General features: G+C 41.7%; 2 protein-coding genes across 3 annotated transcripts in view; both read left to right on the top strand.

Annotated features, from left to right (window-relative positions):
• Nucleotides 1-5,916, top strand: part of LOC121895906 (leucine-rich repeat-containing protein 49) — a 36,037-nt gene extending 30,121 nt beyond the window's left edge. For both annotated transcript variants that reach the window (XM_042409446.1, XM_042409453.1), the window contains 2 exons: nt 3,964-4,117; nt 5,101-5,916. In XM_042409446.1, the coding sequence (XP_042265380.1) occupies nt 3,964-4,117; nt 5,101-5,316 (370 nt within the window). In that variant the 3' untranslated portion in view covers nt 5,317-5,916. The remainder of the gene's footprint in view (nt 1-3,963; nt 4,118-5,100) is intronic.
• Nucleotides 5,917-10,662: 4,746 nt separating this feature from the next.
• Nucleotides 10,663-15,914, top strand: part of LOC121902452 (thrombospondin type-1 domain-containing protein 4-like) — a 42,520-nt gene continuing 37,268 nt past the window's right edge. Inside the window, exons 1-5 of the mRNA XM_042419770.1 lie at nt 10,663-11,040; nt 11,714-11,768; nt 11,927-11,996; nt 13,192-13,514; nt 15,100-15,514. Of these exons, the coding sequence (XP_042275704.1) occupies nt 11,740-11,768; nt 11,927-11,996; nt 13,192-13,514; nt 15,100-15,514 (837 nt within the window). The 5' untranslated portion in view covers nt 10,663-11,040; nt 11,714-11,739. The remainder of the gene's footprint in view (nt 11,041-11,713; nt 11,769-11,926; nt 11,997-13,191; nt 13,515-15,099; nt 15,515-15,914) is intronic.

Consider the following 15,914-nt stretch of genomic DNA (forward strand, 5'->3'; position numbering starts at 1 on the left):
ACATGTTTGAGTTACAGCTTGTGAGTGTGTAGGCTACATGTATGTGCATGCCTGTCCGGAACATCGCGTGTGTACATTTGTATGAGCGTGTGCATGTTTGTGTGAGACAGTGAGACAGAGCCTGGCACCGAGGAGCCAGGGGAATTAGACTGTGTCTTTCAGGGTAAGGGTGGGTACTTGGCACTTGGACACAAACATTCCTTGCTTTCCCCAGCCAAAGCTCTTGAGGTCTGTCGCTCTGGGTCAATGAAAAACATCCTCGCAAAATAGAAATATGCTGAATTTATCATGCATAAGACGTTTTTTTCTAAAATAGCTATAATCCTGTGGTTGGTTATAGGCATTGGCTAAATTGTAAATTGTGAAAGTAAAGCTTCTCGAAAGATTAGAAAACTGGCAGATTGAATCACATGACTGCCTAAGAGAGTTGTATTACTGTACATGTACTCATAACAACTGCTGTTACGATGGAGAAAATTACAGAACTGTATTGCTAGTAGTAGAGTAGAAGCAGCTAGCAGTCTAGTAATAAAGTTAATCTGCCTCGGTGTCCTCAGTTGCCCTTTCAGAATCCATTTGTTACACAAAAGTTGTCAGATTTGACTTCTTATTTCTCAAAACCTCCCTACTGTAGACTATATGTCATATAAAGTGTATTTTGTTGTTTTAGTTAATTTGCACTAATGATAGGTAAAAGCACTTTTTCAAGTTTATGCTCCACATTCCTTTTTTTGCTGTATGCTGTTGTGTTGCTCAGTGGGTTGGGAGTTCAACATGAAACACTGTTGAGGTGTCAGTCAGGTCAGTGTGTAGAGAAAAGCCCTAACATTCCCAGAGTTTGAGGTTTCAGTACCACTGAGATCTCGCTGCTGTAAGGTGCCTTGAATATTATGTTCCAAGTAGGATAAAATATATCTGAACAGTTCTATTTGACAGAGATATGATGTGTTTGTTTTGTATAGTTCACCACATTGAAATACAGTAGCACAGGTTGGTCGCTGTGGGTGTGCTATTATAACTGCCAACAAATGTAAGTGGACCTTTAAATTTAAAATGAAAACTTGAGTTTAAATGCAAGTTTGTGATTCTTTCTGCTTTGTTCATTAACATTACGCTGCGGACAAGTTGTAGTAAAAAGAAAGAAACGCCTGAAGTATTTTCTCACTGGGAAAATTTGTTGTGATACTTCCAAATATTGCTTCAGTTGATCCCTCACCCTTGCCCTTTTGCTGAGGAACAGAAGATCTCACCTCCTTTACAAATTTCATCACTCCGGGCCTCAGCTACTAGAGTCAGAGGGTACTAATGTAGCAACAAATACACCTGTTATAATGCTTAATGCCAATGCTGTATGAATACCTTGTATCTTTGAAAATGCGACTATTATAACACAAGACCTTAAAACTGTTTTCATTGGCTGTGTTTGTAAAATTCAGTCATCAGCTGATGGATCATGTTAACTTTTGGCTCACACCCAAAAAGAAAAAAAAGATTTTACAAGTAGTGTTATAAGTGTTTCATCAAACATTACATATTGTTTGTAGTATTCGAGTAGTATTCGACTGAGTTGGATTTTGCTACAATCAAACCACATTCTGACTATAACTTCTGTTACAATAATTACTCTATTTAAAGGACCAGTGTGTAAGATTAAGTGGCATCTAGTGGTGAGGTTGCAGATTACAACCAACTGAATACCCGCCACTTCCAAGTGTGTAGGGGAACCTACGGTGGCCGCAAAACTCACGAAAATTGCGAAAGGCCCTCTTTAGAGGCAGTGTTTGGTTTTTCTGTTCTGGGCTACTGTAGAAAGATGGTGATGCAACATGGCGGGCTCTATGCTTATACATCCATGGCTCTATGGAAGAGGACCATGGATGTAATACATCCATGAAGAGGACCCACTCCCTATGTAGATATAAAGGGCTCATTGTAAGGTAACAGAAACACAACAATTCTTATTTCTAGATGATTATACACTAATGAAAACATACTTAAGCAATTTTTTGCTTGTGTTATTTCCGTTTCCATGGGGTATGACTAATACCTGGAAAACAATCACTCACGTCAGTAGAATCTTATGTAACAACACCTAGTTAACTACTCCAGCAGGTTGGCTGACCCTTAGTAACGACCTAGCAACAGAGACGATTAATCCCTGTTGATTAGTCCCTGTAGAGTCAGCCAGCAAACTTGAGCTAATGCTTTCTGGAGATCATGGCATTTCCCAAACTGAATAAAAACCTCACATATAAACACAAAACTGCTTTGCTAGCTCAATCTCATTGTAACTAAGATATCCGCTTATTATTTTTTTCCATGGACAGATTTAGCTACTATGTCTGCAAACTTCACAGACATTTTTAAGCTAGTTGCGCCGTAGCACCACACCAGCACAGCTGATGGAGGATGCCGGAGTGGAAGCTGAGATATACTCTCAACTGAAGGGAAAATGGCTAAGTTTTGCTGTGTATGGGGGTGCCAGGTAACGATGAAGAGTGAAGAAGGGTTCGGGTTTTTTGTGTGTGTGAGACTCTGTGCGTGTGTAACTCGTCCCACAGTCTCAGAATTCAATCCACTCGGCAAAGGGTCTGTTTTGTTTTCCCCACAACCCCTAATCAGTTCAACTCAACTCAACTCAAAACTGAGCTCCGAGTTTTCACCGTAGACCCCCCAAAACAAAACAAACGAAAGACACTAGCAAAGCAACACAGTACATAAAATAAAGCCAGAAACGTCAGATAGGTCGTACCACTGTGTTTAACTATATATCTTCAAATGTTACAGTTACGGCTGAAAATGACAACAGAAAAAAAAAACAAGTTTGCCAAGTTCACATATCTCCGCAATTCAAATTAACCACCAGTCGTCTAACCAGGAGTGACTGTTGTTGTTAGCGCAACGTCACAGTCTGTAGTGCTAATGAATGGCGGAGTAATATTTTTAGTGATGAGGCTTTTTTTCATTTGAGCACGACTAGGTGTGCTGTTATGCTGATTAGAGCACGTTCTAAATGTCTAGTTGACCAATCAGATTTCTTGGTCAGAACTACGTGTTGTATAATTATGAATTTCTGCTAATAGATCCCCCTAACCTTAAACACTGGTCCTTTAACAAATATGATTTCTTTGATGGATACATAAGACTTATCTTTTTTGATTCCCATGATTCTCACTGACACTGACAAACATGCACAAATGCTGTACATACAGAACACATACACACACACAGGTCTATTTTCCTTAAACTTGTTTTTACAGCACCTTGATTGTCAGCATAATGTGTGACTGACACAATGCAACGCCTTTCGGCACAGACAGACACATGCACACACGCATGCACGCACACACACACACAGAAACACACACACACACATGAATGCACACACACACATGCATGCACACACACACACACACACACTTAACAAACTGTCTCATCTTATATGGAATGTTTGCCTCCAGCGTCCTCTGCAGAGACTGTTTCAGCATCCTGGCACTGGCCTGTGGAACATGTTGGAGCAGTAGTTTATCACATGAGATTTAATACTGATAGGTTGCAACATTTGATTTAGTTCCCTTTTAAAGCCCCCTGCTGTTTTAAGTGTACACATCCTGCTGCTGAGTGAGAGAAGAGTGAAAGTAAAACATTGGCATTGATGAAAATTTATTCAAATTTAAAATGATGAACACTTAATTTAATGTCATTTTGACTGCTGTCATATCATGAATTATGGTGTTATGTTATTATGGTGCAAAGAATTTCATCTAGCCAGTCGTCTGTGCTGTCTGTGCTGTATCTGCTGTTAGTCTAGATGGATTTCTTAATGGTGAAAGGTATGACTGTTATTTGATGGACACAAGAACACACCTTTATTACCCTGATGTCACTCACTTGCTGCCACTGTGTCTCCCCTCATGTTGGTCTCTACCTCACACTCTCTCTCTCTCTGTCTTCACCCTGAAGGAAGCGTCAGCTGCAATTCCTGTTGGAGGGGCGTGGCAGGCGGGCAGGGCTGAGTCCGGAGGAGCTGCGAGACAACGGGAAGCTCCTGGGAGAAGGCCTGAGCAGAGCGCTGTTCAACTACCCAAGCCGAGACTGCAGTGCAGACAGCCCCGAGGTCAGTTTTGTTGTGTTCACTATAGTTTTTTAAAATAACAGCCTAGTGGTTTCAGTACAATGTTTGAAAGTAATTGAAAATTTCAAATTCATTGTCAAAAAACTCATCTTTGATCTTTGACAGAATTCATGCTGCCATTTAAGTTTCCACTTACTAGCATTTTGCTAAGACATGAAACCTACACCACCAGTACTGCCAGATGTTGCATTGGCTGACATGGCATATTAACCTGACATCCTCAACCAAATACAGCTAACATGAACTACACTTACTCCTTGCCCCAGACATTACTTAGTGAAGTCAAACTCACTCTCAGTTTCTATATCAATAAATCAATGGTATATGGTATGGTACAGCCCACTCAGCAGTTGTTAAGTTTAAGTCTGTCATCAAACAATACCAAGACTTTAAAGCAGTGTATTATGACATTTTTGGCACCATATGGCCTCTATTATGTTCCTGGTGGAAAACTCGCAGTAGCACTAATGCAGATGCAATACAGTTGTGGTATGGCATGCTTCAACAAAATTGTACTTGTATTTCTTGCACATCATCTTGTACAAATTTAAATGTGCATCAAAGTACAATTTTTAATGTGATTAAAGAAATAGGCTGGCTTTTTTTTTAACTTTAAGACCTCCTGTACAGAATCAAACGTTTTGGTTTCAAAATAATGTATTTTCTGTTGACAGCACTGATACACCTGTTTGTTAACAGTCTAAATATCCTGGATCAAAAACCATATATAAACATTCATTTTAAATTATGATAGATCTACTGAGTGCACTCTTTTATACCTTCTCCATAATTCCCAAATCCAATTATCTAGCTCCACAGTGGTTCCAAATGTTGCTAAAAATGTAGGGAGCAAGCTTTACTCTGCCCTTCTGTGATTTTCCTACCACTACACTTCATCTTAAAGTAATTATTACAGTCAGTTAAACCAAATCAACATTAAGGATATTCTCTTCTTTTCCTCACAGGAGGGCACTGTGGAGTCATCGGAGCGTGCTGCCATGATACAACAGTACCTCCAGGAGTTGGTCCAAAGGGCGTCAGACACCAATTTGAAGGGTGAGGCTCTTCACAAGCTCTGGCCCTCCATGTTTGCAGAGATGGTGAGGGACTCTGTGTTGGAGATGAGGGACCGAGCGGCCTTCCGCCAAGCCAGCCTTGCAAAGCTCTCTGAGACCAAGTGAAGAGGACCAAAGGTTCACTCTTAGACCACAAACACTCATGTACACATATGGACATGGCTTTCCCCCGGGCGTCCCCAGTGCTCCATCTTATAATTCATCTGTAACACATCATCACTTAGTGACTTTATCAGTTATTAACATCTTTGGAACTGAAGGGTATATTTCCCCAGTGTCTGGGAAGTTCTCTCTAAAGATGGATGTAGACTTATTTTAAAGAAATTCTGATGACAAAGGCGTCTTGATTGAATGTAGATTTTCACTGAAAACACGCTGTCTGATTTGTCAGTGCTTGGAGCTGTATCATACTTGAAGAAAGTTAAAGGGATTTGTGGTGCATTGTGGTCCCTACAGAGCATCCTCTGCACTTTAAAAGCCTTCTGAATGACCCCTCTTCACCATCATCAGCTGGAAATGACCAGTGTCTCTTTTCTGGAGACTAGAATGATTTTTCTGTGTCTTAAATCTTGTTTCATGCATTGTTCTTTCATTTTCTCCTGCCTGACATAAAAGAGGGGCACACACAAGGATATGGACTTTTCTTTGTTTACCACTGATTTTCTGTATTGTACTTAGTATTAAAAGATTCTGTATTAACACTCAGTTTGTGTACATGGTTTACACGGTTGTGTTCACTAGAAATGTGTCTACAGCAGGAGGGAAGAAGGCAGATGTTTCTTTCATCAGGCACAATGTGTGAATGACTGGACCTTCAAATACAGCATTCAAAAATGTAATCATGCAGTCAAAACAGTTGTTTTGTTGTAGGTGCAGTTTACACTTGACAGTCACTTTGAAAGACAGAATTATCAACACCTCACAGACCACTGATCTCCCACAAGGCAGAGGCTATATGTGTGTGCGTGCCATTCCCTGCTCAGTGCTAGGTGGTCCAGAACTCATAGAGGGTCCTCTGGGTAGTGTGAACTCAGACTGGAATGTCCCTGAAGGCGTAGAGGCTTTGGCAGGTCCTCACCACCTGTTCCTGCTCCGCTCGCTCAAACCATCCCGCAAATAATTTTTTAACCCTTATTTAATCAAGCATGTCGGCGGAGAACACAGCAACAACCTGGAGGAGTAACTGAAGGGGGATGGAGTGCCAAAAAGCTCCACACACACACCGAGGAGCAGACAGGTACTGCTGTCCAATGTTATCAGCTCCACTGGAGATCAATGCCTTGTTCAAGGGTGTTGAGCGCTCAATCTAAAGTTGAATGTTAAAGTAGTTTGTCCTTTGTCAAAGTTGGGTTGTTTTCCAGTTTTCAATGGCATTAATGAGGTATCGTTTTAGCTCTCAAAGTACTGCTGATCAGAGAGTTTACTGCTTTAATCTCACTCATCCATCCCTTGCTTTACCAAGGAACCACAAGATGCAAATGTTTACTATCAAAAAGCTGTAGCAAGTTTATTTTGAGCAGCTCTGATGAAAAACATTGTTTTGTGCCAACACTCCTTGTCATTTTTTGTAACAAAGGGTTGGCTGTCAACATTGTGAAAGAAGTCTAGTCCCAAAGGACTGACAGAACTCCACGACTAGTGACAGCATGCTTCAGAGATACAGAGACAGAGAACGACAGTGACAGCAATGTCTCATTGTTAGGAAAGGAGTTTAGATGTCCAGACAATGCAATATTTCCTGAAGCCCGCACAGTCAAGAAGGTTCAACACATGAACATGAAGTCCATATGTGTTGGTGAGTAATAACCCACAATCAAGCTGTTGCTCAAATTAAAAATAGTGTTTTTTTCTTTATAGTGCCTGACACTGGCATCACGAATAAACGTCTTTTTTTTTCCTTTTTGGCAGAGTGAAGACACTACATGAGCACCAGTCTCATTCATATCATGTTTTTGCTCTGTTTGCTGCAAGATAAGATACTGACTATTTCTAGCCAGCTTTCTGTGAAATTTGGTATGAATATTGATGGTCCTCAGAGAAAGATTCATAATATTTTAGGCAATCTTGCCTTTGGTCTGTGATAAGATTTCCTGGAAAAAAAGGCTGGATTTCCATCAAATTTGCTTTAAATGTTTTTCCAGTTGTAAAAATATCAAACAATAATGGTTAGATTACCACTATATATGCTCCACATTTCTATTTTAGACACTCCATGAACTTCCCTGTAGTGCTACCTTCAAGCCAAAGTGTCAGCTTTTCATAAAAGAGATCTCCTGTTAGGGAAAAACACTTGATGCTGATATACAGTGATATACTTTGTATATCACTGTATATTGTGTTCTAATACTAATGCTATAGTGTGTACACTACATCCTAATGTTCTGTAAACTATTTTTTTTGTTGTTCTTTTGTTGTCTAGTCTTTTCCGAGCCGTTGCCAGAACTACAGCATCACTGTTTGTCTTCAGCTGTTAGTAGCTTCTCTATTTCTTTTATTGCTTGAATTATGTGTCGACAAACAGTACTTTCTAAAATCATGCCAATTTGGTATTGATGCTGGCATATTTTCGAACTTATTTATCTCATTTTGGGATTTTTGCACAGTGTTTTTCGGTCCAGTCACAACAGCATCATTGTCAAGCCTCGGCTCTGCCAGCAACACACAGTGGAAATCAGTTAAGAGGGGCCTGGGTATTGAAAAGCAATTATGTTTGTATGAAAATCGTCACTTTTTTCTACATATGCACTTTTTCAGTGATGATCTGCTTTAATTCCAACCAAACTTTCACTTTACCACAGAACGGTCCCACTGAGGCACTACAGTTTCACCCTCAAGTGCCTTTACACTCACCATCTGTAGTGCTCAGTTCATTATGTAAAGTAATTACATTTTTGTTGTACCCACTTTCCCTCAGTCTGCCTTTACTACTTTAAATTTGTTTACATTAGTTATCTACATTTCTCAGAATACCAAGCAATAACCCCCAGAAACATGCCTAAACTTATTCCAGGAGATTTACAGTAGCATTAGATTGGCCTAATCATTTTGTACACATACAAATACCTTGTGAGAGTAAGAACAATGGAGTAAAGTGAGAGACACATCACTATTGCACTAATATGGACTTACCAAGAGGCTTTGTCCATGCAATATTATCTGCACAATTTTGTGTTTGGGTGAATGACAAGCAATAAACCTAAACACTGGTTTGGAGGCTGCAATGTTGATGTGCTTGACCCTCTGATAGACTCTTGTATAGTCTGGAGACATGGCTGCCAATTCGTTCCACCTCACAGGACCAACTATTAGTTTCTCCTGGAATGAACCAAGTGCATTGTTTATTGTGAGCCATGCACTGCAAAAAATAACCACTTAGAAATGTGCTTTCAGTTTGGCAGGAGGTTTAAGATCAAGTTTTTATTTTTGCTAAATTAGAGAAATTTACCGTGAATCAGATTACATTATCATCACATTATAATCATTGTTATCAGTGTAGTAATCTATCTGGTTTGTTCAATATTTTTTGATCAGTTAAATTTTCACTGCAAACAAGTGTAAGCCATAAATGCTGAGGCACACATAACACAACACTATATTTTATCCTGTGTATTTTTTCCAGTGTGGTGTATATCTAATGGCATGTCAGTGCACATTTTTGTTCAGTGTCAGACTCCCATCTCCAAATCTTGTCTGGAGAGGTCTTCAATGGGTCATCCGGAATGTTAGTTCATTAACGATGCTTTAATTGGAGGCCAAGAAAGCAGCAGGACCAGACGGTATCAATTTATGTGCTGACCAACTAGCGCCAGTATTCACAATGGTATTCAACCTGTCCCTGGCTCAGTCTGTCATAGCCATGTGCTTCAAGAAGTCTGCCATCATTCCTGTGCCCAAGAAAACAAGACCAACCTGCCTGAACAACTACCGCCCAGCGTCACTCACCTCTATAGTGATGAAGTGCTTTGAACAGCTGGTCAAAGATTACATCTGCTCCTCACTACCTAGCACACTCGACCCACTACAGTTTGCCTACCGTCCCAACCAATCAATGGAAGATGCCTCAGCACACATGCTCCACACCACCCAATCTCACCTGGACAAGAAAGGGAGCTATGTGAGATTACTGTTCATTGACTAAAGTTGAGCATTTAACATCATAGTTCCCTCCAGGCTCATCACAAAGCTGAAGGACCTGAGATTAAACACCTCACTGTGCATGTGGATCCTTGACTTCCTGACGGGTAGACCCCAGCTGGTGAGGGTAGGTGGACACACCTCTTCTACCCTCGTTCTTAACACTGGAGCACCACAGGGCTGCGTTTTGAGCCCCCTGCTGTACTCCCTGTACATACATGACAGTGTAACCACTTTTGACTCAAACACCATCATCAGGTTTGCTAACGCAGCTGTGGTGGGCTTGATCACAGAGAACAATGAAGATACCTACCTGAAGGAACATAACAGCCTTTTCTCCCTGCTGCTGTCGAGAAGAAGGTACCCTCAGGCCACTAGGATCCTAAATGAGGTCACTGCCTAAGACTGATGTGCACAAATGCACAAATTAAAAAAAGTAAAAGTGACTGGCGGCATTACATTTCACTGTGATTGCACCTTATATGATTACGTGTGACAAATAAATGTGATTGATTGTTTGCCTGTGAAGGGTTTGGAAACATTTGGGTTAAAGGCGAATTCCTGAGCAGCATCAACATCTACGCACCAGTGAGGATGGTCAGTGGGGGCAACAACAGGTGCAGCTCTCACGCAGAGTCACACAGAGATGCATGTTTACGTATATACAGACTTGCATTTGTAGACATATTGATACACTGATAGATGTCACAGATTATGTTGGCCATATAATGAAGCTGCTGTCAAGCCAGCATGTTCACAGGCAGTGGCTATAATGAGCTGCATACTGTATGTCACATAGTGTGGTGTAAACCCTGAACATGGTTTTGTTCTGTAAAATTAAACAAGCATGCTAAAGAGAACAATACACTGAGCTTTCCAGTTTATGGAAAAACCTTGAAAGCCATGTGACATTTTTCACTAAGCTTAAAAGTATTTTGTTTCATTCCAATTTGTTTTGATCACCAAGTTAAGTCCTGAATCCCAATGACATGCTTCCACTTGAACTATGCCGCCCGCCCACCCCATTGTCACATTTAAGGATTTTTAGGTTTTTGAAATGCAAAAAAGTAGATTATCATTCCGTTTTGTGCCCGCCGTCTGAGCTGCCAGGTTTAGATTTGAACTTGAACTGCAGCTGATGAATGAGATCATAATAGTTGCCTGTGGCTTCAATATGGACATTCAGTATGAGACAGATGGATGTCAGAGAGTCACAGCAATGACCAATTGTGAAACTAAATCTTTCTCTCTCTCCCACACACACAAATCACATCCAAGCGCGCCACACAAGGGGTGGGAAAAGGAGGAAGCTCGCACCTACATATTTACATGACACACACAGTCACACACACAGAGAGTACTAGTTGCGGCAGGGGGCGCACCAGAGGGTGTCGGTTTCCAGCTTTCTGTCATTCTGTGTCTTTGTGCGTAAAAGCAGAACCGCCGGAATCACCATGTTGAGGGTCCGGACTTTCTACTGCGCCAGGATTTAATTCACAGCTCAGCGTACGACATTACCGATTTACATGGCTCAGCACCAAGTCTCTGGAGGGAAACCCTGCATTTCCACCTGGATTATTGTTTCGAACATGAGGATACCTGCGCTTGGAAATAGTCCTGCAGAGTAGGATACATTGTTTAGAAAGTACAGTGAAGTAGCTTCTACTTCACCATACCCGCATCAGTGATCTACAGGTACGTCGACATGATGATATGTGGGCTGTTTATGTTGATTAATATTAACGCTGTTATTAATAATCACTGTAATTTACAGTGAATAGTCTAATTTGAAATTTATGGAGAGATTTCTTAATAATCTCTCAGTGTTTACTGTGCAGCTCAAGCATGTTTTTCTCCTGATTTAGACATCTTAAAGTGTGCAGGACTTTTTTTTCTTGTCTGGTTCAATGAACAAGGTGCAAAGTAGGGCTGAGTTATATGGTCTGGGGTGAGGGGTGAAAGTCTCTCCCCTTACTGGACCTTAGAGCTGCTGTCTAAGGGGGGTGCAATTTTTCAGCAGGAAACCTCTCTCATTAGGAAAGCAGAGGTCAGAGGTCAACTCACATGGTCAAGTGGCAAGAAGTCGTGTATTTTTTATCCTGAGTCACTGTCTTGAGGGATTGTCAGGCAGGGTAATGCAGTGGCAAATGAATTTTAAATGAAAATGAAAATGGATTTTGACATTCACAAGATAAAATGATATAATTGTGATTTAATACTATTTGTCCTCCAGAGAATTCATGCCTATTTTTATGTGAGTTTTACCCTCCACTGCCTCAGGACTGTGGCCACACAGACAGCAGTTGTGTTGGAAATGTCACTACCACTCAGCTGTATGATAATATAAACTTCTCTATTTTCACTTCAGTGTCCAACCTTAAGAATCCAGGAGCTATGCAGCAAGACTGTGTCTGGACTATCAGGTGATTTCAGAGGAATTGTTTCAATGATGGATTTACTAATTTAACAATAGCAATATTTTAATATAATTATTCATGTATATTCTTGGTCATGAGCCAGTCATGTAATTGGTGTAAACCTGCCAGTATTACCAGTAATCCATCTTGTCTGTTGTCTGTAGAGTTTCTGTGCTGCTGCTGTTGCTTTGGTCAGACCCCCTGAACTGCCAACACACAACAGACCACAGGAAGGTAGGTGAACAGCAGTTGTGTAGCAGGTGGTGCTGCTGGAGAAGAACAAACCTGTGTTTCAACATGTGTGATCTGTCTGATGATGGTAGACCTCCCTTAAATATTTCCAGGAATTTCTTTGTTTGTTTTTGTTTTATCTATCAGTTTAATTGACATTAAACACAGACAAATACCACCCTAAGTTGTAGACTTTCATTCCTGCTCCTTCTGCCAATGAGAATACTCCCAAGGGGGACCTGACCTGTGTGCTAATCCGTTAACTTGTAATGAGAGTGAGAGTGAAAAGTTCTGTTGATTGCAGCAAAACAGAGACAGCTAATGTCAGCTGTCAGCAAACCACCTCTTGAACTCTGGAGCCACAGGAGCCAAGTGGAAGAAACAAGCAGATGCACCTAGTGGATGAAGCTGACTGACAGATCAGCTCTCCAGTCAGTTTGGAGGGGGTTGGTGTGAGTCGGCTCCATGTGTTTCCACCGGGAGTCCAGCTGTGTGACCTATGGCTGACCCGAGACATGACAGTGGCGTTGAGTTACAAAGGCTGAAGCAGGGTGAAGGGGTTGGGGGGAGGTCTGAGTTCTCTCTGAATAGCTACACAGGCTGATTGACAGGGGAAGAGCTTACTGCCAACTCTCCCTACTGCTTCTGTATTCTCTTTCCATCCGCTAAAAGTCAAAGGCAGCTGAGCTTTTACTACGGCCATGTGTTTGCCCAGAGAGGTTGCTGTGAATGGAGACAAAGTGCTCCTTAAAGAGCAGGATTTCCACGCGGCTCCACGAATAAAGCCGGCTTGGCACAGGGCTCCTCCTGGCAGGTTCCTCAAACAGAGAGTGCAGTGATCGTTGCTAATACGTCTCTGGCAAAGTTGCACAGAGGGATAGAGTCAACAGTGAGAAACGCAGGTAGCCAATAGGGGATAGGCCACTAACAGACACCCACTAATCAGCCAAATCAAGGCTTTATAAACGTGAACAGAGGTCTGTTTCACGAACAGTGGAGGGAGGCGGAGGGGCAGGATAGTCATGTTGATGGGATGAGGTCACCGACTTGAGCTTTTATACAAGGCCATTATCTGGGGAGATTAAAATCTCTCTGATGGAGGTTTTCCATCAATCCTTGGCAGTCACTTCTTGTGGCACTGTCCTGCGTCTATGCACTCTGTGGTGTCTCTAATTGAGACTGTTGTGTCTCCATACAGGTTCCTCATAGGGCAGAGCCCCAACAGGAGTTCAGGGCAGAGCATGGAGAAATTCAGGGTTCCTGGGGCGCCTGGGGGCCCTGGTCAACCTGCTCCCGGACCTGTGGAGGAGGAGTACAAGAGCAGAGCAGGCCCTGCCTGCCTGTTTACACTCCATCCCAATACCCTCCCGTAAGAGTAGGCATTCACCACCATCAGCCAGGCCATGTTGTTTCAGCCCTACGGCCCACAGTTCCTCTGCACCGTGACACAGCCAGGTACTCCAACAGCAGCAGTCGTGGAGAGCTGAGGAAGGAGAAAGAGACCAGGCCTGGTGGACGCAGGTGCTGTATCACTTGGCTAACTGAAGTGTTGAAATCACTATATTTACAACTGGAGTTTCTGAACTTTACAAGGCTTTATGTTTAGATAGTGTTTAGATACTGTATATACTGTAAGTTAAAAAAGGAAAAACTTGAGTAAATGAGTGGAGACAAACAAAGAATGCAGATGCTTGCATTATGCATGCAGATGCAGATGCTTGAATATTAAAATAATGTGAATCATATGCTGACACCATAGCAACCCAACTGAAAACCTATAAGAGATGTTGGACTGACCTTTACCATCATCAAAACACCAAATGAGGGAAAATTCTTTCTAAGAATGGCGTTCATCCCTCCAGGAGAGTTGGAGCTGCTCTGCTTCCTCAATACCTAATTAAGAGACTTTATATTTGTTTTTTCTTTAATTTGTTACCCATCTGCAGTAGGGCTGTAACTAACATTTATTTTCATTGTTGATTAATCTGTCGATCACTGTTCCCGAAAGCCCAAGGTGAAATCCTCAAATGTCTGTTCTTTGAGGATATTCAAAAGATTCCCATTTAATTTACTATCAAAGAAGATATAAGAAACCAGAAAATCTTTACATTTGAGAAGCTGGAAGCAGAGAATTTACATTTTTTTGTCCCCAAAAAATGACTCAAAAAAATAAATTGATCATTGAAATAGTTGGCGATTAATTTTTTGTCAAACGACTAATTGATTAGTTGACTAATCGTTGCAGCTCCAATCTGTAGCTTCCTACACAAGGTGCTGCACAAATAGGTGCAAATGAAAAAAGTTAATAATTATCATCTATTATCACAGTTCATAATTACTTATTTGACCTGAGTGCTACATTTTTAAATACTAAAGAAATACTGTCAAAAAGATATCTACGTCTATTGGAAGTAATTTAACTGCCATGATGTTCAGTAAAGAACGTGCTGTATCTTTTCAGTATCGCAGCTCTTGTCTTTGTTGAGATCTGCAAGCCCTTAAAGAGTCTGTACGTCTGCGCTGCATGCTGAGCAGCCTGGTCTAAAAGTGACTCTTTGGAGCCATCACTGTGGGCCATCTGACTGCCCACCAGAGGAAAGCCAGTCTTTTATGGATGGAGTCAAAGGCTCGGCTTGTGCTTGGCAGCTTTGTGACCTTCTTCCTGTTGAGCTTGCCTTTAAACAAATAGCACTGACAGCTGAGTAATGGGGGGTTGTTTGAATTGGAATCTAAAGGAGCCAAATAACGACAAAAGCTCCTAGAATTCTGCTACTAGCGCTTCTCAGAAGTCCTACTTTCAGATGGAGTGCCTTAATCGTTTCCTCAATCAAAGACAACATTTAGCTAAGACATCCACAATAAAAGAAGAAATTAATCCAATTATTCCAGATGACCTTTGTTGTAAAATCTTGTTTTTTGCAGGGTAGGTTGTAGAAATGTTTGTTTCTTTAGATAAATTATAGGTACAAGCAGATGAGGCACACTGCTGTACTGTAGCTGGACTCAATTCTAGTCAGTGGGGATATGTGCTGGTCCAAAGATGGAGGTGATAACTAGTACACCATCATTAGTTCATGTGTTAATCTCTTCATGTTTGTGTCTTCAGGAGGGTCAGTCACATCATCCCAGGGAGGTACGGCTATGGGAGAGCACCTTTTGTTGCTCCGTTGCAGACGAAGGCAGACCAGAGCTCTGGGACGGCTCGCCCCCACAGACAGAGACGCTCTGCTGTGGTGGATGCCCACCACCCCACAGCTAGAGGCCATGGCGGCCACAGGTCAAACAACCTGGACCTCTCCAACAACCTCCGCTACTACAGCAGACCCTACATGCAGCCCAAAAATAACCAAGTCTGGGCCCCCCTCTACCAGCCTGGCACAGCCAACCAGGCTGTCCAGCAGGAGGTACCATCAGGGGGCCAGACCTCTGGACCTCAGCAGCACCAAGACAGACCCTACAACCCCTTGCCTACTTCCCTCTGTGCAGGAGAGCATGCTCGCTACCGGCTCTGCAACAGTAACGTACGCAGCACTTCTTTTTATTCTCAGCATGTTGGCTGGAGATCAGCTGTTAAAGGATTTTATGAGGTCCAGATACATAAGTGATTTTTCTTATTGCTCTGATTTCTTATTTAATCCTTTATCATTTTTATTGATCAGTTGGTGGACCAACATCTTGCAAAATCAGTTTTTGCAACAAGATTTAAATCTGGAAATGTCTACTCAAGAATGAATTGCAGGCTGATTAGACACATTCAGACCAGTCAGGGAATATTGACACTCTTGTGTGAAGAGTCCCTTCCTCTCCTTAAAGTTTGAATACTTATTAACAAGTATTATGTACGATCAGCACAGATATAGCAAGGGTTGATGGTGATGTCTGAGTGAAGGGGAATATTGTCAGTCATCTATTTTACAGCTT

Source organism: Thunnus maccoyii, chromosome 1, assembly GCF_910596095.1.
Source record: "Thunnus maccoyii chromosome 1, fThuMac1.1, whole genome shotgun sequence".
In the NCBI taxonomy this organism is placed as follows: domain Eukaryota; kingdom Metazoa; phylum Chordata; class Actinopteri; order Scombriformes; family Scombridae; genus Thunnus; species Thunnus maccoyii.